The following is a 25,699-nucleotide window of genomic DNA, read 5'->3' as shown; positions in this document are numbered from 1 at the left end:
GCAAAGTGCTCTGGAGTAGGAGTTTGTAAACTGTAGAAGGAAATAACCGTCCTTAAGGAGTCTTGCTATTTGATGCAAAAGAATAACTTTATAACTCATACCTAAACTCAAGTTTACTTGGGTTATACCAGCAATGTACTAATTATGTTTATTAGCAATGTACTAGTGTGTTTCTTTGTAGGGTTCCTTTGTGTGTGAGGAAATGTCAACATCAGCTCCTCGCATATAAAATGGGATACATTTCCAGGGAATATAGCCAATATTTTATAATAACTATGAATGGAGTATAACCTTTTAAAAAATGGAAAAATGATGTGAAAATTTATATACAATAAGGGGAAGTAAATTAACTTTGATATTTTAAAAAAGGCACTGCCATTATCAAAACTGGGCATATACACACATTTTCATGTTCTCTTGCGAAATGGTAGAAACCGCTCATTAATTAAATTTGAATTGTATTACCTAAGAAAAAATAAATAAAAAATAAATGAGGTACCTTTCATCTCAGAATAAACTGCCCTGAGACAGATGTTAATCTATGCCATAACAAGCACATTTCCAAATCTTAGCTGAAGAACCCATGTCATCAGTATGTGATATAATGTGGAATATGAGAGGAAGAGAAGAATCAAGGACAATTCCAACGTTTTCGGCCTGGGCAGCAGCGGGTGGAGTTTCAAGGAAAGGAGATAGGAGGCTCTAGGGAGAATAGCTTAGGTACGAACAGTTGAAGTTCAGTAGTTTAATTTGAAGAGATGGAGTCACCAAACCATACTGAAGTATCATTTCCCCTGTAGAGAATGGCACAGCACTCGGCTTCCATTCATTTATGAAAAAACTATTATTGGTGGGTGTTAAGTAAGGAACAGAAGCCACTCTCTGTGAAAGTGAACAAAAATGATGGAATGTGATTCTTCTTCCTCTCAAATATCTACCCAGGACATAAAATCTGACTCAGTTTAAATCAGCAGCTCCTTTTATTTTTGCTACTTTTAGGTCAGATAAGAAGATATTCATGACATTTGTTTATAACAATCCCAACTCCTTCAAATGATGGAATCGAGCATGATATTTTGGAAGCCAATGAGTAAAAAGAATAATTATTTAGCTCTTATGTCAATCAAATACCTTAATGAACCTGTAAACTATAAGACATTTAAAAAATCCTCAGGAGTGGAAATAACAGAATGAGATCATTACACTTAAATATACACAAGGTATCTGGGGGAAAGGTTTAATGTGACAGACCTAGGCTGATACTCTTTCTGCAGGTGCCAGTACCTTTCCTTAATACCATTAAAAACCTTAAAACCATAAGGTCTTCCTTAAGACCATTGAAAAAAACCATGGGGCACATATGTTCAAGAACACTCTGATGGAAACTTGTATAATAAATGCCAAAAGGCTGGTCATATTTTCAAACATTATGATATCTTGGAGATACGAAATAGTTATTTTAAATCACTGTGGTTATAAAATTACAAAAAACAATAATAATTTTGGTTTTTGGTAAGACTCACCAAAGAAGGAGACGGGGCAGGCAAAAAAAACAAAAAACAAAAAACAGTAGCTGTCATTCTCTAATGTTTTTCCTTTTAGATAATATTTATTTTTGAGGCTCTTTAGTCCTTAAGAAGCAGAGAATAAATAGCTGCTGATGCCTGCTTTATTAAAAACACAATATAACATATTGTAGTTGCATTGAGGAATACAGGAAGAGAATGAAGTCTGTGGAGAAACACGTTTTACTACGAGGTTCCAGAGAGACTAACAAAAAGAAAAATAGAAAATTCACTCAAAATAAAGATTCCCCTTCTATCCTTTCACAATGAAAATAATTTTTTTTATACACATAAGAAGAGGGGAAGGGGATGCACCCCGAATAGTTTGGCAATTTTTCCTTCTGTTTTTATGTTACATGAAATTAAAATTAAACAGGCTGAATGAAATGGGTAGCTGGTATGTTTCCAAGTTCTACCACCTCTGAGCCACAAGAGCAAATATGAAATGATGAAGCATAGTTCTTCAAATGGTAAATTATATACAGGAGTATTTGTGAGAAACTGCAATTAGATATTTCTTGACACCACTGGTCTACAGAAAGAACAAAAACAACTCTTATTCTATGTGGTTTGGAGGGTTGACTTTTTTTAAACTACACATATTCAGTAAATAAACAGCTATTTACAAAGGCATTTAGAGCTCTCTGTGGTTACAGAAAAGTAAGTGGTGAGTCTTTCTTTGCATTCAGATTATTTTGGGGCAAAGGACATTTCTTATTTAACCCTGTTGTCATAATATATATTCAGAGTGTGTGCTCTCACATTGCAATTACCGCCATAAAGGGCAACCACTGTAAATAAGTGTGCTGAAATGAAAATACGTTCTCTTGTGTGAGTTTCTGTGGCTACTAACCAGATGAAAATAGTGTGCTATAAACCCTTGGTGGCTATACTTATATATCCTTGGATTGCTTAGAACCAAAAGGAATCCTTCTGTCCCCGCAGCATTTCTGTAATATTCCCAATCATGAAGAAGAAGGGTTGTCAGGATTCACGGGTAAACAAACAAAACAAAACAAACAAAAAACACAAGAACTGTGAAACAACTGAAAGTATACGATTGTCCTCAGAGCATAAAGAAGCTTGAAGCAAGGCTGGCCGAACTCTGTACGGTCTTTACACATCCTTCTTAGCACCAGCTTTTGTTCACAGAGAAGATGCTAATTACTTCTCATTAGCATACATTAGCAAATGTTAATGAGTGTCTTCTAAAGAACAAAAGGCAGTGGGGGCAGAGTCAGGATGAAGGCTGATTGGTGAGAGAAGTGCTGCAACAGAAGACAGAGGCAGAAAAAAGAAAATGAGAGCAGCTTAGAACTTGGATTTGTTTTCTGAAATTTAGAACTCGTCTCTCTGACAAAATATTAATAGGAGTAAGGATGAAATAATTTAGTTTATTTTTTCTTAAAAAAAAAAAGCAAATTATTGACTAGAATGAATCATTCTTTTTTCTGTTCTTTAGCTGCTTAGGAAGAATTACACTTTATAGGATTTGCTACGGACTAGATATATTAGCTAACATTGTCTTCAGTTAATGAAAAGGAATTCTGAATACTAGATGCCCTCAGGAGTTTATAAGCATTGTGACCACCTATCCACCCATGCCAATTTTTTCCTCACAGGCTCAATTTATAATATTCAATAAGACTAAACCCTTAAGTAGTTTGTATGTAGTCTGTCATTTTATTGAAATAGCCCACATAAAATGTGGTATATGTGTTAATTTATATCCTATGGGCAGCTGGTTAACATCTGAGTACCCTAGTTAGTAATCCACAATGGTAGGATGGAGATTTAACATCTGAAAGAAGAAGCACTTCAGCCATCTCTATCTCAAATTAACACTAGATGGTTTGTTAATTGGAGTAATGCTTTTTACAAGTGAATCTCGTGAAATTAAATGTGTGTGTGAGAGAGAGTGAACCTATTGGTTTGTTTCTCGGAAGAATCCTAATACAAAGAGTATCTGCCTTCAGGATCAACTTGATGGAAGTAGACAAATACTAGAAACAATAACACAAGATATAACGGCAAGTTCCACCAGAGAAATACAAGCAAAAGATCTATTAGAGTTCATAAGAGAATGAGATTATGCTCATTAGGGAATTTCGGGATATTCGCTTTTTGTCACATTTCTTCAAATATTTCTGGAAATAGGCAGGAGACTAATCAATATAAATAAACGTGTTTCACTACTTGATTCCATTTGGATTAATTCCAATTCCTTCAAGATCATGGTCATAAAGAACAAAGTTTAGGGAATTCCCTGGTGGTCCAGTGGTTAAGACTTGGACTTTCACCGCTGTGGACCCGGGTTCAATCCCTGGCTGGAGAACTAAGATCTCACAAGCTGTGCAGTGTGGCCCCCAAAAAAGAACAAAGTTTATTTCCATGACTGGCCTAGTCCTGAAAAAATATGGCCTAGTCCTAAAAAAGGACTTTTGTTCATTTCGGTTCCTAAGACTATTGCATTCATATCCTAGAACTAGAAAAGACAACTCAGAATTTTCAAGTTGGCAGCTGGCTCTAGCAGAAAACCTGAGTTTTTAACTCAGACAAAATCATATTTGAGTTTTGGCTCTGCCACAATTTTATGCCATAACTTTGGATAATTTATTTAAATCCTCTATGCCTTAGAGAAAGGAAGGAATAATAACCATTATACAAGGAGAACTAAATGTAGTAACAAATGCATGCATTGTACATAATATAGTGCCTGGCACATAGCAAAGGTTATAATAATCGACAAGGATTGTTCAAATGCTTTATAACACATACTTAAACACAAAATTTTGACATCTTTCACCTAAAATTCTAGTAAGACAGAAAGACACATCTACGTAGACTGTTACCTTAATATTTTGCACTCTGCAAGTAGGAAAATTGCCACAGTATTCAGTCTGAGATTATGTTAAAGACTAATCATCAAAAGATAAAGACAAGAAATAAAATATTACCCTAAACTCTCCGTTTCTTGATACTCTTAGCTACCTCTCACCATGCCTGTTTATGATGCCAACCAGCGTTGAAAGTCGTGCTGCCTAAGCCAATGGGCAACTTCACTAGGAAACTTTTGATTGCAGCGATTGAAGAAGCACTTGTAGCACAGGTTTAAGTTGAACAAAAAGCAACTGGCATCCACAGGACAAATTATTATGACTCTCTGTCAATAGAAAAATAGAGGTGTAGGGTGGGGAGTACTTAAGACAGTACCTGACAGTCTGCCAAGTCCACTAAAAGTTGGGATCTTGTCCCTGCTAATATATCAGTATTCTGATTATAAGTGATTTTTTGTTTTCAGTTAAAGGTAATCAACTTTATCTTGATTAAATGCCAGAAGGTCAGGAGTACAATTGTAACCATTATGTCCCACAGGGAAGGGCAATAGTTAAACGTTAAGATCTATACCTAGTTCTATGACAGCCAGGTGGGAGGTAGGAAAGAAAGCTGGTGCTGATTAAGAGGAGACCCCTCTAGGGCTTCCCTGGTGGCGCAGTGGTTGGGAGTCCGCCTGCCGGTGCAGGGGATGAGGGTTCGTGCCCCGGTCCGGGAAGGTCCCACATGCCGCGGAGCGGCTGAGCCCATGGGCCATGGCCGCTGGGCCTGCGTGTCCGGAGCCTGGGCTCCGTGACAGGGGAGCCCGCAGTGGTGAGAGGCCCGCATACCGCAAAAAAAAAAAAAAAAAAAGAGGAGACCCCTTTAAAAGAGCAACAAATAAATTCAGGGGCTCATTACAATTTTAACTCCCCATCATCCCTTCCTTTTCTTTCCGTGAGATGGACTTACTTTGGTTATTGAGACAAGCCACATCCTAAATCCAGAAAGCAGGACCAGACTACATGAGGCTCAGTTTCCTAATCCAATATAGAACATTCTTCAGGCAGTTGAAGGTAGGACTAAAGCTCTAATGCTAACGTCAGAAACTATTTGGCCTACGTAACGTAATCAAGTATTCCCCAAGAGACTAGTTCCTAGGTCTTACTGAGCCAGAATAGACTTTCAGCTCTTGTCTCTTGAAGGTGATCTTATCACTCAGACATTCGTCAGAACTGTTCAGTTCCACATCCTGTCTCATGTGTCATGAGATGTCACTGTGAATGCATGTGTGTGTATGTGTTTTCGTGTGTGTGCAAGAGAGGGAGAGAGAGAGACAGAGAGAAAGAGAATTTTAAAAGACTTAAGGAAAATTTCAGAATCGTGGATTTCTCTTCATGGCCTCTGCATTATTCTCAACCATCTACTTACAGTAAGTTAGTTCCAAGCAACACATTGTGCCAACTGCCTGTGCTTGGTAAAGTTGATTGCTCACCTTGTAGCCCAATTATCTTCAATAGCCTAATGGCCAGAAATGAGATTAGCTTATTTTTTATTCATCAGCTCAGCCTGGCAGCATTGAGAGTATGTTTTAATGGATTCCGTGGTCAAAGGCCATCAGTTTTCTTCTTCACTCTGTGACACTGAGTTATGCCACTGTCTCCAAACCTCTTCTCCTGTCTCCCAAATCCTGGAGGATTTGTAGCAGGGAGAGGCCTAGGCAGTACTTTCTAAAACTTTACTGTGCCTCAGAATCACCTGGAGAGCTTATGAAAACACAGATTCCTGGGCCTCTCCCACAAATATTGATTCAGTAGGTGGTCCCAATAATTGCCTTTTCTATAAAGCTTCCAGGTGATGTTAATAATATTGCTAGTTTTCAAACCATGCTTTGGGAACCACTACTTTGAGGCATCCCGAGGGAATGGGGAAAGTTAATATGAGCCTGCCATCTTCTTTTAGGAACTATAACTCTCGCGACCTAGAAACTGTCTTCTTTTGATTGTCCACCATTATGCCAATACACTGTCTTAATTACTATAGCTTCATAATGAACCATGAGGGCAAATATGTCTTCCAAGTTTCTTCTTCTTTTACAAAGATGTTTAGCCTCTTCTAGGTTCTTTGCATTTCTATACACATTTTAGAATCAGCTTGTCAATTTACGCAAAAAAATTGTAAAAGCCAACTAAGATATTGATTGGAATTGTGTTGAATCTACAAATCAGTTTGGGGAGAATTGATAACAATATTGAATCTTCAATCCATAAATGAGTATAACCATTTATTTAGATCCTCTTTAATTCCTTTCAGCAATGTTTTGTAGTTTTCAGTGTTCGGGTCTTACACCACTTTGATCAGATTTGTTTCTAAGTGCTTTGTAATTTTTTTCTGATTGTAAATGATATTTGTAAAATTTCAGTTTCTGATTGTTGTTTTTATACATTGGTCTGTGGTTTTCTTAGAATGTCTGTCTGATTCCTTGAGTAGAAAGAATTCTCCAGGGAAGCAATTAGAACCTTGATATATTCTTGTGGGGCAGTTTTAAACAATAAATTCAGTTTCTATTCAGGTTATCTATTTCTTCTTGAGTGAGCTTTAGTAGGCTATCATACAAGTAATTTGTACAATTTACCTAAGTTGTCAAATTTATTGTCATGAGTTGTTCATAATATTGCCTTATTATTCCTTCATTATCTATAGAATTTGTAGTGATGTCTCCTCCCTCATTTCTGTATTCTGTTACTAGGTGAATAACTGTTTAATTAAAATTATTATTTCCTCTTGATAAATTCCTGATTAGTCTGGCCAGTGGTTTATCAATTTTATTGATCTTCTCAAAGAACAAGTTTTTGGTGTCATTTTCTCTATTGATTTTGTTTTCTACTGATTTCAGCTTTAGCCCTTATTACCTACTTTCTTCTGCTAATTTTGAGTTTTATTTACTCCTTTTCTTTTTGGTTTCTTAAAGTAGAAACTAGGATTACTGATTTGAGACCTTTCCTTTTTTCTAATCTAGGTGTATAATACTACAAATTTTCTTTTAAATACTGTTTTAGCTGCTTCTCAAAAATTTTGAAATGCTATGTGTTTATTTTAATTCAGTTCAAAACACTTTCTAATTTTTCTGATTTATTATTTGACCCAAGGGTTATTTAGAAGTGTGATATTTACTTTCCAAATTTGGGGGGATTTTCCAGATATCTTTTGCTATTGAGTTCTAATTTAATTTCACCATAGTCAGAGAATATACTCTGTATAATCTGAATCTTTTCAAACATATTGAGATTTATTTTATGACCTAGAATACGGCCTATCTTGCTAGATGTTCTATATGCTTTTGAAAAGAGTGTGTATTCTGTTTTTCTTAGGTGGAGTTATATAAATTTCAATTAGTTCAACATGGTTGATAGTGTTGTGGAGGTCTTCTATATGCTTATTAATTTTTTTGCTTGTTCTATCAATTATTACAAAAAAGGGTGCTGAAATCTGACTATAATAATCAATTTGCCTATTTTTCCTTGCAGTTCTATCAGTATTTGCTTTATGTATTTTGAAGTTCTGTTATTAGGTATATAAATGTTTAAATTTGTTATTTCCTCTTGATAAATTTACCCCTATCTGTATGAAATGGCATTCTTTATTCCTGGTAATGTTCTTTGATCTGAAATAGAACTCAACCAGTATTAACATGGTCACTCCAGCTTTCTTTTGATTAGTTTCATATGACTTTTTGTTTCCATCCTTTTTACTGTTAACCTATTTGTATCTTTATACTGAAAGTGGGTTTCTCGTAGACAACATATAGTTGAATCTTGATTTTTGAATCTAATCTGACAGTTTCTAACTGTTAATTTGGGTATTTAGACCATTTACATTTAATGTGCACATCTACATAATTGGGCTTAAATCCATCCTCTCGCTATTTAATTTTTGTTTGTCCGATCTCTTTGTTTTTGCTTTCCTCTTTTCAGCCTTCTTTTGGATGAACTGACTTTCCCAGTGATTCTAGTTTACTGTCTCTTATGGCTTACTATCTATACTCTTTCTGATGCTATATTGAGTGGCTGATTTAGGGTAAAGTGGTACTTAATAATAGTCTATCTTCAAGTGATATACCGTTTCATGTATAGTGTAAAACCTTACACCGGTATGTTTCTATTTCTTCCCTTCCAGACTTTGTGCTACTATTGTCATACATATTTTCAAGTTCACTAATCTTTTCTTTTGCAATATCTAATCTGATGTTAATCCCATGTACCATATGCTTCATCTCAGACACTGCAGTTTTTATCTGCAGAAGTTTAATTTTATCTTTTTAATTTCATCTATGCCGCTACTTAATTTTCCCATTAGCCTCTTGAATGTGTGTAACATAGTTATAATAACTGTTTGTCTACTAATTATATCATCTGTGTCATTTATGGGGCAATTATGTTTATTTTTCTTATAATTATGTGTATTTTTATGCTTCTTTGTATTCATGATAATATTTGATTACATAATAGATATTATAAATTTTTCCTTATTGGGGTGTTAAATATTTTTATATTCCTATAAATATTCTTCAGTTTTTTTCTGGTATGCATTTAAGTTACTTCAAAACAGTTTTATCCTTTAGAGTCTCACTTTTAAGCTGTTAGGTGGGACTAGAACAACATTTGGTCTAGGGCTAATTTTTCCCTATTGCTGAAGAAAAATGCTTCTGAGTACTCTACTGGTATCGCATGAATTCTGAGGTTTTATATTCTTGCTGGTGGAAAGAGGAACTATTCCCAGACCTGTGCAGGCTCTAGTGATTGCTCCCTCTAATCCTTTTGGGGGTTCTTTCCCCAACCACTTGCATGCATGGATCATTATTCAGTTGAAAAGTCAGTAGGAACAGTGCAGATCTCCAGAACTCTCTCTCTCTTTCTGTCCAGCTTTCTCTTCTCTGGGAGTCTTCCCTGTGAATTTTAGCTGCCTCAGTCTCCCTGGGCTCTAAGCTGTATCTCCTCAACTCAGAGAGCTCATTAGTCTCTGTTTATATCCCCACCTACCTGCACCATGGCCAGGAGACTTTCTCTAGACAGTCAGCTGGGGCAATCATGAGTTCACCTCATTTGTTTTCCATCTCTTAGAGGTCTCTATCCTTTGTTGTCTGAGGTGAAATGTCTTGAAAACTGTTGTTTCATATATTTTGTCCATTTTTTGTTTCAGAAAGGACAGTAAATTCAGTATCTGTACTCCATCTTGACCAAATGAGAAATCTATTCATGCTAAATGTTCTAGAATTCTGTAAGTTGATTTCTTTTCTTCCAGTCACATGGGGGGGAGAAAACCAAAAATACATAAAAGCAAAAACAAAAAAACATGAGTCAAGAGCCTTGGCTGCCTCCCATGTCTTTCTTTTTTGTTTCATATTCAATCACCTCAAGTTGATTCCACATGGAATTACCAGTTTTGAATGGTCACATAAATTAACTATGCATCTGTTAAATAGAAATAATATTTATATGTATTTTAATGATATTCAGAAATGTTTGACATATCATGTAAAAAGATTATAAAAATTCAGTATATTACAGAATATAAGTGATCTGAAATAAATGCCTTATGCAAAAAGGGGGTGGAGGCTGAGATGAAATATGCCAAAATGTTAGCAGTCACAACTGGATGATGAGATTGTGAGAAGTCAGTTTCTTCTTCTTTAGACATTTTCTGTATTTCCAAATTATTAAGGTAAATGAATACTTACCATATTTACTTTTAAAGATACTTTAAAAAGTAAAGTTGTGTTTTTTATTTTTTTAATTTTAAGACTGAGATTTAGGGAGACAAAAAAAATGGGGGAAATTTTTGAAAAAAAAAAAAGCTACAGAAAGTAAGAGGTTACTGCTTCACTATGTCTCCTAGAATCTCATTCAAACTCTTACTTTCTTGACCCTTGCAGTTATAAAACATACACCTGTGTCCCTGTAAAGAAGGCCTAGATTATAAAACATCATGAAAAAAACAGGAATAAAGCAGGCAGAACTTAGCCAACAACGTTAGGAAGAAAGAGCCAATTCATAAAATGTTTAGTGCTTTCTTCAGTAGTGGCTAAAATGTTCCACCTTGCAATGGAGCTCAGAAAAATGTCTCTGAGACATTCTGGAAGTTTAAGGAGAAGTGATGGGAGAGAGTTTCAGTTAACTAACTCTACTTTCTCTTGGTTACCAAAGTAAGAGACCTCAGCTGACTATTTCATTCTTAGGTCAGGTACCTGCCATCATCCTCACTTTACAGAGAACAGTAGTGAAATGTCCAGATAATTCATCCATTAATTCACTCAATGAACAAGAATACAACTGTCTATGGAGACAAAGTACTAGGAAGGGCTTTGTATCTTAGCTGAAGGAACTGTCTCATTCTTAGAATCAGGCAGACCTGAGTTCAAAACCTAGCTCTGCCACTTCAAAAAGCATGACCACAGGCCACATCAGCTTTCATCTCAACAAACTGTAAAAACAAATAATTTCATAGTAGTGTTGTGATAATTAAATAAGTAAAATGTATGTGGCAGTGTCTGGTATACAGAAGACACTCAACTCTATATTAATCTAATGAAATCTGGGGAACCATAAAGTAAATAAGATATTTTTCTTTCATTTCAGGAAGTACAGTCTAGCTAGAAGACAGGCTATGCACAAATAAAATAGTTGGTGTAAGGTGGAATGTAAGTAAGTACCCTGATACTTAATGTCAAAAATAAGAGCTAAGAAAGAGGAAACATCCCAGGGAACTGAAATGGTCAGAGCAAGGTGCATAAAAAAGGTAGACTCACACTGAGTCTCCAGATGTAAAGAGATTGGAAATCACTCCCATCCTAACAAGAAAAAGCTGAACAAACTGAAAATCAGCAACTCTTCTAAGATCTGTCAGAGAATCGAGGTCACAGGGCAAACTGTTGTCTCCCCCAAATTAGAGACAGAGACAGGCAAACACAGAGAACTGCAACTTACCAGCGCAAAACCCTACAAGCAGAAACCCCTGTAGGAACTGTTACTGGGTAGAAAATTCTACACGTAATTGACAAATCGGTGAAGGCTCCCTGTGAACAATTCTGAGAGTTAAACTGAATCTCTAAAAAAGAATTAGAATTGGTAAAGAGGAACTTACAGCCCCAGTGAGGTAAACAGAGGAGGGGGGATGGAATTTATAACAATAGGTGCTGTTACCTGTAAAAAATGAATAAATAGAAACCTCAATTAAATAGAGTTGGGAGGCCAGAAGGGGGAGCTCTCACACCCTGTGACCAAAACAGAGCACAACAGGAAGAAGACAGATTCCTTTCCTAGCACAGACTCAGCCAGTGAAAAGCCATGGACTCTTGGCTTACTAAAGCCCTTTCAATTTCCTTTCCTATTTTGTTTTTAATAATTTTTATTGGAGTATAGTTGATTTACAATACTGTGTTAGTTTCAGGTGCACACCAAAGTGAATCAGTTATACATATACATATATGCACTCTTTTTTAGATTCTTTTCCCATATAGGTCATTACAGAGTATTGCATAGAGTTCCCTGTGCTATACAGTAGATCCTTATTAGTTATCTATTATATATACAGTAGTGTACATATCTCAATCCCAATCTCCCAGTTTATCCCTCCCCCTGCTCCTTTCTGAAAAAGCATTCTCCTTCCCTTCCATGCAGGGACTTGTACATGGCTCACCATGGTTGCAGACCCCTAATTGCAATTCTCTGCTGATCCCCAATAAACCCATCTTTCCTGGAGAAATATCTGGCAGTCTGTTTCAACTCAACATACCTGACTATATTACCACTAAGCAATTGAAAAATTACAGGGATTAAAAATGTCCAGAGTCCACAGAGAAACCCAGTGGTCGTTGTGCTATTGTCCCAATGTTTAAACAGATTAAGTGGGTAAGTCCATTAACATATAGTGGGTTGTATATATGTTTGCCTTTACTCCCAAGATCTAACTACACATGGTAGTGAAGAAATTTTAAAAGGTACTAACCCACAACACAAAGGGAAAGAAGGAATATCAGCAGATGAGCGATCTCTACAACATTTAGAAAACGAGAAAACAGAGAAGTCTGGTGTATCCATGCAAATGAGTGTAGTGCATGTGCATTTTTATAGTGAATGTGTGGCAACTAAGAGGAAGGAAGCTGACTTACACTGCAGAATCCAAGGGATTAGACCTTAGAGGCTGGAGGAAGAACATAGGGTAGAAAAGTGCCCTAACTTGAAAGTCAACACGGGAAATTTTCTTTGCCATGCCACCTCACTGAGGTTGCAAGAGCAACTAGACAGATGGAGAAACCGAAAACTGCCAGGTGTCACTAGTTCTCCTACCCTGCTTTAGTTTTCTTCATAGCACTGTAGCATCTGACATTATGTTATCTAGCTATTTGCTAACTGAGCCACTGTTCATTTTCTCCACAAGCAGTAAGCTCCAGGAAGGCAGGACCAACCTTTGTTGGTCTTCTTCAACTCTTTCTCCTTGGTGCCTGGCAAACCATAGCACTCAGTAAATATTTGTAGCATGAACGAGTGAAGTGAATAAATGAATGAATGAACCAATCCACCAATGAACGATAGGGATATAACACAGTAACTTCCTTCCAGTCTCAGACTTATCACATTTCCCCCTGAGTCTTGCTTGGGGCCTTTCCTATACCCTTCCAAGAGGAAGAAAGATCATGAGCCCAGTCTCAGGAAGGAGGAGACACTGGCCATGGAGGGAACAGAGAAGAACTCTGCCCAAAGAGATCAGGGCTGCTTCCTTAGGGCTCTTCCCTTACTTCCTTAGAAAAGATCATGTGTTTTCCTTAACTCTATCTCTTGTGCCTCTAAATATCAAAGCACTTTTTAAAGTAGCTACTGTAAATTTTTCCTCTTGAAATTTTTTTAACATCTTTATTGGCGTATAATCGCTTTACAATGGTGTGTTAGTTTCTGCTTTATAACAAAGTGAATCAGTTATACATATACATATGTTCCCATATCTCTTCCCTCTTGCGTCTCCCTCCCTCCCACCCTCCCTATCCCACCCCTCCAGGCGGTCACAAAGCACCGAGCTGATCTCCCTGTGCTATGCAGCTGCTTCCCACTAGCTATCTACCTTACGTTTGGTAGTGTATATATATTTTAATTTCCTGTCTTCTCACTACAGCATTTGTGCGGTCCGGCAGCTCTGCTCCTCATATAACCCCAACCTCCTCCATGCAAGGGAAATGTCACTGCAGGGGGATGGAGAGGAACCATGGCAGGGAACTGCAGGCTGTGTTCCCACTTCTGCACACCATTATACAGACCATTCCATTCCTCTTCACAGAGAAACCAATGCCTCTTTCTCATGAGTGGGATAATTTTCCCTCCTAGTGGTCCATGCTGATAGCTCACAAACATCTAGCACCCTCACCGACATCTACACATAGACAAGGAGAAGTTTAGAGGGGAGCAAAAAGCTGGACAGATTTTTTTAGATGAACCAAATGATTGAAAGGCTATTAGATTAATCTCAAAGTCTATAAACTAATGTGGTATCATGGTGTCAAAGGTAACATTCAGGTCTCCTGACCCACAGCCTGAGTCACCAGCTGCCAAACTCGTGGATTCCAAAGAGGAGCTTGCAGTGGTTTATTTCAGTTCACAGGTGCTTCCATCCAACCCCTCCCAGGTCACTGAATGCAGCGTTAACGCACCCTGGATTTGATATTCTGTGTGTGAATATCTTTGCACCACCTTCTATAACAACCTATCTAAATAAGTCACCAAGTCTAAAAATAGACCTACTTCCTTAAGTTCTGCCTTTGATGCCATATAACCTACCAAGGAAAATAGTATCAGAGGCCAACCTCCTTTTCTAACACCCCCTGCAAGCAGGAGCTAAGAACAAGGAGTGGGGTCCTAGACTACACTCATGTCTTCTTACACCTACCTGAAAGTGGGTCTCAGGAGGTGTCTTATAAAGCCTAGGATCACTCTACTCACTCTCCATGTACCTATTCATAGTACAGTCAACCGATCACTCAATAAATATTTACTAAGTCTTACTATTCTTGTGGCAGTAGAAGATACACGATATTAAAAGCCAGCCATGCCCCTGCTTTCCCGTATCTTCCAGTGTAATCAGTGATATGATACATTCTGACATTTCTGAAAGAGTCCTGATTACAAATATTTTGCTAGCCATGATATATTGTTGCAGAATTTTCTATATTTAAAAAAAGTAACACATTTAAAAATATATAGCCTATTAAATGAGCACACTTTCATATTATTAGAACAAAAGAAAACAAAACCTTTGAGTGTTATTAAACATCAAAACATAAAAGATGAGATCTGACACATGCAAAGCTTTCTAAAGAGATAGAATGGCTCCCAGGGCATAATAAGTAGCCAAAATAATGTCATCGATGTACTTGAAAAACAAAAGCAGTCGGAAGAGAGGAATTGGTCAGAAAAAGAGGCACAGAAAGTGGGAAGCCAAAAAGGAAGTGACGTTAGTGCTTATTAAGCATTATCAGGTGGAAAGAGATCCATATTCTGGAGAAGACAAGCCATTCTAACGTCTTTGCTCTTTGTTTTTGTTTTTCTGTCCTGCCGGCAAAACTGGAATGTTCCATCAGACCTGGCTGAAATATCCCTCAAGTCTTTCAACCTATCCTGGCACTGAGCATAGGCTCTCCAAGCAACATTTGCATTATAATCTGGCTCCCCATGTAGATTTTCTTTAGGGTAATAACGGCTGGCCAGCAAACATTAACTGTCAGTGAGTTTAGCAGCAAGCCAATCGACTCACCTCGTCCTTGAAATTTTTCAACCTAAGAAAATAAACTTAACTTCATAAGTTTGTAAAATATACATATATATATATATATATATATATATATATATATATATATATATATAAAGTGCACAAATTGGAAAAAAATGATCTGGCTAGTGTGTCAATATTTGGTCTGGAAAAAGTGGTGACTATCCATATTAGGAACATAAATACCTTCTTCACTCCAAAGCACTTGAAGAAGAGTGACATGTTCATGATGTATACTTAATGCCACAGGAAGTATGAAGAGGAAGAAATTATGTTTTACTGAAGAAATCCAGGAAAGCATCACAGAGGAGGTGGGAATCACCTGAGCCTTGAAGATGGGCAGGGTGATGATAGGAAAAGATTGAGAGGGGCTAAGGTGATTACTTCAGTAAAATAACATATAGAAGTTGGAAAATGTGCTGGGCATGCAGGGAATGGAGAGTGGGTCAAATGCATTAAATATGAACTTAAAGTAAGAGGAAGTTCAAATAGCAGGAGACCCTGACATACTGGTTTGGGAAATCTAACGTCACATGGAAACAATGCGAAACCATCTAAGCTTTCTGATGAAGGATGAGACAGAATGGAATGATACTCTAGGAATTAGGCAAGGTCTGAAAAAATATGAGCCATGGCAGAAAACTAAGAAGCACTCCTTTACCTACCAATAATTTACATTCTTGTGTAAAAATAATGTATTGATATTTTCCATCCAGATACCCGAATGAAAATCAATGAAAGCAAGCTAAAAAGAAAAGTGGAGGACAGAGTTTACAGTACTGGATCCTAGATCACAATGGTATTATTATAATATGGGGAAGCCACAGGAGGGCACAAATCTCTGGCCACTTCATAATTTTGACTGGAACTTGCAAGTATATCCTGCCATTATTTTCTAAGTATTCTGTGGGAGGTTAGCATTACCAATATGTATCTATACTGAAATCTTTTATGTGGAGTCAGAGAAACTCTGGAACTATGAAAACCTGTTTGTGTATCTGGGGAGTTGGAACAGAAATAGAAAGGCAGGAAAACTTCTTTTTCTTTGAAACAAAAATATTTTTTTAAAGGCAGATAGTATTGGGGGAGGAGATGCTATTGTATTAGTCACTGCCTCTCAAAAACCAGATATTTAAGAACTGAATTATTAACTTGAATGTAGTTCAGTAAGTTCAATGAAAAGGAAGTATATTTGAAGTTAGAGAATTCCATTTCACAAAATCACCATATTTTAAGGCTTGGGCTAGTTGCAAGTTTAACTTTCACACAATATTAGCCGTGGAATGAAAAAAACAAAACAAAACGAACTACTCTTGCTGGGAAGACTGTTTAATTATTCATTACCCAGGAAATGTCACGGTGGTGCATAAATGAGGGACCCAATATTCAGACATTAATAGAAGATAGCAAAGAAAGAAGATAGCATCAACATCAAGAGGGTAGGAAGGCCTCTTCAATTTACACAATGTGTAGATAATCCCCCCCCACCCACCCCCAAACCCCGCCTTCAAGCAGAAAGGACAGACGTGAGGAATAGGACAGATAAACCATTAGCCCTCAGGTGTAGAAAAAGACATATAGCATCATGAAGTCATTCTCAGAGTTAAAAAGTAAAGATTGTGAACTCTCTGTCATAGATAATTAATATTTCACAATTAGAGTTCCCAGGCAAGATCAGACCAGGAGCAGAATGGAGCACAGAAGGGTAGATGAGCCATACCAGCCCGAAAGAAATTCCTTAGCTGTCTTGATTAAAGCTTCTAACTGGTTCCCTTAAGAAAAAGAACTGGATATTTATATCAAAATCTACTGTGTGCCCTACTAACTATAACTATAGCTCACTTCAGTAAGCATAGATTATTTAATTAAAAATTAAATAAATGCTATCTTTAATCAGATTCCATCAGATTTCACTTCCAGCCCTGGCTTTCAGGTAGATCCTGTAGCTTTCTGGTAATTTACAGTTATAAGAATCACCTCACTTTGATAAGCCATAGTCATTTTCTGGTATCAAGGTATTAAAATACACAGTCCAGTCTAAGACTTGGTTAATGCATTCTCCTGAGGGCCTTTTGCAATACTCCCATAGGTAGGACCCCAATATTTCACTCCACAGGCAGCCTCTGTATCTGTACAATCCTCATTCCAACAAGCAACCTTCTTGGATGAAGACTCATCAAAATCACTCAACCACTGTTACTTTCCACTGTATCTATTTGGCCAAGGAAGAATATATGAATTCTTGCCTTGATAAATGATGGAAATGTAAGTTGTTTTCAATAATTCCATGTTTGTTTGTTTTGGGAGTATAATTGCTTTACAATGTTGTTTCTGCCACACAACAAAGTGAATCAGCCATACAACATGCTCCTGTTTGTGGGTACTACATATTATATACTATTAGCAGAAAATTGTCTAGGATAGAGAGTGAGAACTGGCTAGAAAGGAAGAAAGGAACAAGAAAGTTAATATTTATGGAAGACCTCCTATATATAAGTAAGCTGGACTAAAAGAGATGAAATGATTAGTTATAGTAAACAACCATCATTTTATTATCCCAGTTACTCTGCTTTTATGGGAACTTTCCTACTACCTCCCCAACATTTTCTGTGAATTGTATCCTGACATAAACATACACACATTTATTCACCCACATGGCTGAGAAAATGGAAGATTTAGGTACTCTTAGCCTCAGTCTTACCTGTCACGTCTACTACAAAAGAGAGAAAACCACATGCAACTGGAAAGAATGAAGTAGATTTGCAGAGGTAAAAGACAAAGAGAATTTCCTGAGTTTGCTATAGGGCTTCAGTCTCTGGTTCTAGCTGAGCCTGAGACTCAACTTCATTCTTCCTTTGGGCTCTGGGAATCCCCCCCACCAACCCCCCACTATATTTTAGCTAAGGCTAGCTAAGCTGGAATATGTTGTCTTTAACTAAATTGCCCTTAACTAACACACCCACTCAAGTTCTAAATCCTATAAGAAGTGAAGCAAGGATTCAAACCCAGGTCTGCATGATTCCAACATTTGTTCCACTCCCCACACTGCCAAGAGTTAATGATATGGTGTGGTGATAAGAGCAAGTACAGTTCTGCATAAACAGAACCGCAGCAGTCAGAACTTTAAAGTAATCATCCAGACATACCCAGAACTGATCAGACTTGTATCTACGGAATGTTTCGGCTCCACAGCTAAGGGGTGATCTGGATAAACTGAAGAATGTTCACTAGAGAGCCATAGAAGAAGATGAAATAATTGGAAATGAGAAAAAGTGCATAGTATATATTGCCTCCACAATTCAATTGGTACTTCATATCCTGCACCCAAACATCTTTCTCGTAATGGCCTTACACTGCTCTTTAATATTTTCTATGTCTTTGTCTCATCTCTTCAAATAGGTTTTGAGCTTCTTCAAGTCAAGGAATATCTATTATACTTTTTGTTGTATTGTGTTAAATGAATTAAAATTAAAGAAGACAGCTTGTTCAAACACAAGAGAATAGAGGATAATTTAATAATAGTACTGGTAAATATGAATCTCTACATTGATGGGAACTGACTTTTTCCAATACCACAACAAGAAGAGGAGAAAGAATTCTCATATACTAATATGAGATATTTAAATTAGTGTTAGGGATAAATTTCCAAATTGAAGCAATTGTTGTAGCATGTGTCCAAGAGGAAAAGCCTTAGAGATTCAGCCTCTACATAGGGGTATTTTTTTTTGTCTAGGACAGTTTTGGTTTGGATCCTTTTTACTATCTCACTAAATAATGATTTATGGACTTCATGCCCCTTCTTCAAGCCTTTCCAAGACCTATGAAGACATCAGACAAGAGTGGAACTTTATCTTTTTTTCCCCATTACAATACACTACATGAATGTACTTAGTATTTCTGAATATTGGCATATGAAACTCAAATACTAAAAATCTGTATCTTTAGTAAAAAAAACATACCTGTGAGTACTACCCCAAAGTAGAAAGATATGTTTTGAAGGTATTTACCTTATATCATTTAAAAGTTATGGTAACTGAAGGAAATCTTCTAATACTCAAGCCAAATCATACTATAAATCCAGTATTGGAATTTTTGCTTCCAGCCACAATGAAGTAATTAGGAATGCATTAACGCTATTACCTTAAGCAGCTAGACATCCAGACAAAATACATGAAACATCTCTTTTCAGACACTGCTCAACAGAAAGCTCAAAACAGTGATTCCTCAAAGAAGGAAAGCAAATGAGATGCACCCTGACATTGCCTGATCATTTTGTCTGAGGAGAGTTTCTAGGCTGCAACACAGGGAGGGGGAACCCAAACAGAGGCTTGTGGTCTCACTGAGTTAAGGAGAAACAGTTCTGATTTCAAACACACACACACAAACACACACAGAGGCGGGGGAGATGGCGAGCTCTAGATCTGCAGACAAATCTTTTCTAACGTTGGCTGAGTACTGATGTGTGCATACATGTGTGGTAACTACCAAGGTCAGGGAAAGGACACTAGAAAGGATGGGCAGAATAGTTTCTGAAGTTCACATGAGTCAGGAAAAGTTCGGATTTTCCAGCAGTCAGCGAGGAGAGACCTTGTAATTCAAGAAGCATTGGTTAGAGTCCTCAGAAAGTTATTGCCCAGACCAAATTAGCCCTGCTCCGAAAACACCCTAACGTAGCTTAAAACCAAGTCTCAAAAGCATCCAGCTAATTTAAAGTTAATTGCATCCCAGAAAATAATCCAACAATATTTAAAGGAATACAGAAAAATCCAGGACCCAAAAACGTAAAATTTAACATTTCCAACATTGAATTTAAAAATCACCAGGTAAGCAAAGAAGCTGGGGAAATAATGCCTCCCATCCAGAAGAACAATAAAATCAACTGATAGAAACAGATCCAGTAAAGACCAGCATGATAGAATTAGCAGACAACAATAGTAAAACAGCTATTATAAATACACTCCACATGTTTAAGAGCATAATGAAAAAAATAAAAAATATTTTAAAAATACAAACCAAACTCTATAGATGAATAATACAGTATCTGAAATGTGAAATACATAGGATGGGATAAACAGTGGATAGATGTTGATGAAGAAAAGAACACCAAACTTGAAGACATCAATTTTATTCAAAATGAAACATAGAAGGAAAATAAGATTAAAAAATGAAAAGAACATTTGTGACTGTGAGATGATGGTAAACAGTCTAAAATATATGTAATTGGAGGGAAAGTCAGAAAAAAGTGAGGAAATAATGACCAAATTGTTTTAAATTTGATGGCAACTATAAACCAAATATCCAAAAATGTCAGCAGATTCCAAACAGAAAAAGAGATTAATAAAACTATACAAGGGCAGAGCATAAACAAATTGCTAAAATGAACACTAGTAATGGGAACATCTTAAAAGTAGACAAAGAAAAATGACATAAAGATAAGAATGATCACAGACTTCTCATCAGAAACTATGAAAGACAGAAACCTTTAAACACTAAAAGGAAAACAACCTAACAAACTAGAATTCTGTTTCCATTGAAAATACCCTTCAAAAACTAAGGTAAAGACTCTTTCAAACAAAAGTTGAGATAATTCATTGCCAATAGGCCTGTTTTACAAAAAATATTAAAGGAAGTTATTCATGCAAAAGGAAAATGATACTAGATAGAGATCTGGATCCGAAATATGGAAGAAAAATCACTGGAAATGGTAAATATATTGATAAATATGAAAAACTTTTTCTTATTTTTCAAAATTTCTTTTAAAGATAACTGAGTGTTTAAAGCAAAAATGATAATGATAGACTGTGGAGTTTATAATATATGTGGAAATAAAATGTACAAAAACAATAACACGAAGTATAGGAGAGGGGAATAAAATTATACTGTAGTAATGCTATTAAAATATATGTAAAGTGGGGGCTCCCCTGGTGGCGCAGTGGTTGAGAGTCCGCCTGCCGATGCAGGGGACATGGGTTCGTGCCCCGGTCCGGGAAGATCCCACATGCTGCGGAGCGGCTGGGCCCGTGAGCCATGGCTGCTGAGCCTGCGCGTCCGGAGCCTGTGCTCCGCAACGGGAGAGGCCACAACAGTGAGAGGCCCGCGCGTACCGCAAAAAAAAAAAAAAAAAAAAAATATATATATATATATATTATGTAAAGTGGAATACCATTATTTGAAGGTAGAATAGTATAAGTTAAAGCTGTATACTGTTAACCCACTAAAACAGAATAACAACAAAAAAAGAGCTAATATACCAATAAAAAAGGAGATACAATGAAATAAAAAAACACTCCAAAAGAAATTAAAAGAATAAAGAACAAAGATACATGGGTTAAAAGAAATAAAATAGCATAAAACACATTAAACATCATTAGCCATTAGGGAAATGCAAATTAAAACCACAATAAGGTACTACTACACACTTTCCCCAAGGGCTAAAATTAAAAAGGTTCACTTGCAATATCAACTTCTGGTGAGGATGTAGATCACTAGCACTGTCATGTATTGCTGGTGAAAGCACAAAATTATACAGCCACTTTAGAAAGCAATTTGGCAGATTCTTATGAAGTTAATCAAACACTTGCCACACAACCCAGCAATTCCAACTCATACATTCACACAAAGACACATACTCAAATGTTCATAGCAATTTTTTTTATAATAGCCCCAAATTAGAAACAACTCAAATGCTCATCAACAGGTGAGTGGATAAACAAACTGTGGTACACCATACAATGGAATACTACCCAGCAATAAAAGGAACACTACTGAAATGTGAATGAATCTAGAAAGTATTATGCTACATGTAAGAAGCCAGACACAAAAGAGTACATACTGCATGTTTCCATTTACATGAAATTCTAGCAAACACAAGCTAATCTACAGTGACAAAAAGCACATTAGGGGTTGCTTAGGTCTAGGGGTAGACTATATGGGAGGTGGGAGTAGAATGTGTGGATTTATGTCAAAGGGGCATACGGAGCATTTGGGGGAAGTAGAAATCTTGATCGTGGTGGTCATTATGGCATGTATACATTTGTCAAAACTTGCCAAAGTGTATATTTTAAATGTGTACAGTTTCTTGTGCACAAATTATACATCAATAACACTGTTTTTAAAAGTGGAATGAAAAAAATGGAAATAAAACAGTGCCAACATTCTATCAGTCATAGGAATACTGCCCTTAGTCATCACTAATGGGCACTTCAGACCCAGGAAGTGCTGTCGACTTCAGAGAAATCCTGAAAGCAAAGGCCAAGCTGGAAACAAATACCTCAATGTTCCTAATTTTTAAAGGCCCTAAAGAACTTGCAAAGCAATGTTTCTGGCTCTGGTTTTGTTTTGATAATTATTCAGTACTGCCCCAAACACATTAATCTACAAATTCTTTGCTAAGAACTCTGTCACATCACCTTCTTCCCAGAGCACATAAAAAGAATCAAATGAATTGTTTGTTGAATGCACCAATAAGTGAACAAATGAATAAATGAATGAATGAATAAAATAAATTTCTATGGGAATTAATATCCCAACACAGCTGTATATTATTTATCTCTTGTAGAAAATGCTACCTATCCATCTTTAAATATGATAAAATATCATTTATTTGAGCACCACAAATCTAGAATTTTGAAGAATCTGTATGAGCAGGGCTGAGTTTTATTTTTGCATTGTTGAAAAAAAATCATATGGCCAAACAATAGTATAGAAACAAGGCGATGATTGCCACCTTTATTTTGTATGTTATATCAGAGTTTACAAATGGCTTTCACAAACATTAACTCATCTAAGCCATTTTGGACCACTATTTTACCAATAGGCAGTTTCTGTCTATAAATCACAATCTATTGATGCACTGAAAGAAAATTTCTGAGGGCTTTTCTAGTTAATCTGTTAATCTGTTTCAAACAATGATGAAAGAGAGAGGGTGGGGGAAAGATCTCAACATGTTACATTTTAAATTACAATTCAGGATTAGCATCATTTTTACAAATGGTTAAGATAAGCCTGAGCAGCCTTACTGCAAGTTTTTGTAAAAACTGTTGGAGTTCTAAAGAGAGCCTGACAATACCTTCACTACGAAAATAGCCTGAGGAGTTTGAGGACCCCAGGTTGGAACACCCTGGTGCTGGAGTTGAACATCTTATATAAAATTTGAACCCTACACTTATTAATGGAAAACCAACCCCACCTATTAAAAGCTAATATACAACTATGAGCTATTTCTAATAGCCTCTTTGGAAAAGTATGTTGAGTCTCAAAAGAAGTGGCTGGTTTTGTTTTTGTTTTCTACAAGCAATGACCTGTTTTGATAATAATGCTCCTAAGACTGTCCAGATGTTTGAAGTCCATAAGATAACTGAGCATATTCAATAGGATACTGCTCAGATTCTCAAGACACAGGCCTGGATGACTTTAATAGATTATCTCTACATGAGATCTCTGTCTCCACTTTCCATTCTAAGATTAAATAAGTCAGCTAAAGGAACGACAGAGACCAAGGCCATTTGGATTAGAAGTTCTAGGCTGAAAAGCAAATATACATTTCCAGGTTTTCCATATTTAAAATTTTTACCAGTTTGTCTTTTGGGGACTGAAATGAGGATGACAACAGATCCAAAGTAAGCTGCATTAGCATCACAAAATGACAACTGAATATGCCACCCACTATCTCCATAGTACTGAAATCGCACCTCTGTGACAAGTCACAGGTACCAAGAATGTTTCATCACATTGCTTCCCTTCACATAAATCCCCCCCCAATAGGGTTTTATGTCTCTCTTCTTAGCTTTCTCTGCCTTAATCCTCTTTCCTCTACTCTTCAGCTTGACTTAATTCAGAACTGTATCTAATTCACAAATTGAAGCAGGACAGGTCTCCCTCACAAACTCGGCCCACACACCAATCTGATGAGAGGTCACTGCTATGGACTAAACCCCAAGCAGGAGTTGCTGCACTGGAATATCAGTGTATTTTGCTTTCCCCCATTACCTTCTTAAATGAAAGAAAGGTAAGTTCAAGCACTTACTAGCTGGTGAAATCATACATTCATTAAAGAAAAGAAGTTGAAGAAATATTGAACCCTTCCCAATTTCTCAAGAAACAAAGGGACTCTCCCCACAGAAAAAATAGAAAGGGGAATGCCCCAAAGAGGAAACAAAAATTGTGAAACAAACTTTTCAAAGTGCCCAATCTCTAAGAAAGGTAAAGTATCCTACAACCAGGTCTTTATTTTGAAATACCTTTCTTGGGTGGCATCCTGGTGGTGTCCCGTCAGAATGTCTCGGCTGCCGGTTAACGTGAAGAAGGATGACAGGTTGAAGGGACAAATGTTTCAGGTCTGGTCCGGCACATGCACACAGTTCTGCCTGTTGCTGAAAGTGCTCCCTGGTGCCATTTCACAGTCTGAAACATAAGAAGGTACTAATTTCCTCACCATTAAATTTTCATGAATGTTTAGTTTGCCATTTAGGGATGGAGTACTCAGGTCAAAAGGGTTGTATGTGGGGCTCATGTCTGAAATAAAACTAAGCTGATCGTGCAAGTGGTATTCAAAGCAAATCTGGCTTCATCCCATTCTGTATGTGCTTGCCTGCCTCGTTTTAAATACCTTCCATTCTAGGGTTTTATCCTAAATACATGCACAGAGGGCAGTGTAAGGGAAAGCACTTTTAGAAAAGTGAGAAATACTGACCACTAAGCAGACTCTGTAAATTAAATGAGTAAATAAAGAAGATACTCCTATGTGTGGAGTTCAGGTTTAAGCAGCAAAGCCACAGCGCATTCAGTTTAGCTGTCAATCTCAATGTGGGGAAACTCGGAGATACTGTGTTCATTTTCTCAAATTCTCTGAAAATAAAACTTGCTATAACAGGAAGCTTATTTTCTGGGAAGTTTAAAAAAAATTTTTTTTTCTATTAACACTTCTCAAAGGAAGGTAGTAATCCTTGCTTTAAAATGGTAAACAAAAAAGATTTCCATCACTGAAAAGAAAGGGACAAAAAGTGCTGAAATCTAATGTTGCAAAAGAGGCTGCCTTTGGAGAGGGAGAACACGGGCATTCTCTGGTTACTTCGGTGATAGCCGCTGACCTTGGCAAGAGGAAACACTGTTTTGAAATGGATCCTGGTGGCACATTACACCAAGGCAGCTTTTGGCTTCACAGATGGATTTGTGCACAGATCTGACCCTTCTAGAATATAAAGCCTACTACATAGACTTTAGCTAAAGTAGTGTGTAGCACACCTGGAATTATGGTTTAAAACAAAGCTCTGTAAAGTGATGCTCACTTAGCTTTTTCCTATTCTGGACATTAGATCTCAACTGTAATAGTAAGATAGGATATAGCTGATACAAGTACTTCATTTAAAGATTTATAATGAAAGTTATGTGGTTCTTTAACTTGGGAATTTATAAGGAAATTGAGAAGTTTTGTTGCAAATTGTTGGACCTATAATCTAGAGTGAGAACAGTATGTAATTTAATTTATATTAACTTTAAAAATATGTAAA

General features: G+C 36.8%; 1 protein-coding gene across 7 annotated transcripts in view; it reads right to left on the bottom strand.

Moving 5' to 3' along the window:
• TMC1 (transmembrane channel like 1) overlaps positions 1 to 25,699 on the bottom strand; it is a 387,898-nt gene that overhangs the window by 107,371 nt on the left and 254,828 nt on the right. For 6 of the 7 annotated variants that reach the window (XR_013829012.1, XM_079925955.1, XM_079925956.1 and 3 more), the window contains one exon: positions 24,431 to 24,593. Coding sequence is in view for 6 of the 7 variants with exons in the window: in XM_079925955.1 (XP_079782081.1) it covers positions 24,431 to 24,446 (16 nt within the window). In the remaining variant the exon portion in view is untranslated. Of the gene's footprint in view, positions 1 to 24,430; positions 24,594 to 24,882; positions 25,414 to 25,699 lie in introns of those variants that run through there. The other variant, XM_079925960.1, reaches the window with a different exon arrangement.

The sequence above is a fragment of the Stenella coeruleoalba genome (assembly GCF_951394435.1).
Source record: "Stenella coeruleoalba genome assembly, chromosome: 7".
Taxonomy (NCBI): domain Eukaryota; kingdom Metazoa; phylum Chordata; class Mammalia; order Artiodactyla; family Delphinidae; genus Stenella; species Stenella coeruleoalba.
Note: the sequence above shows the minus strand (reverse complement) of the source record. Positions and strands in the feature narration are given on the sequence as shown.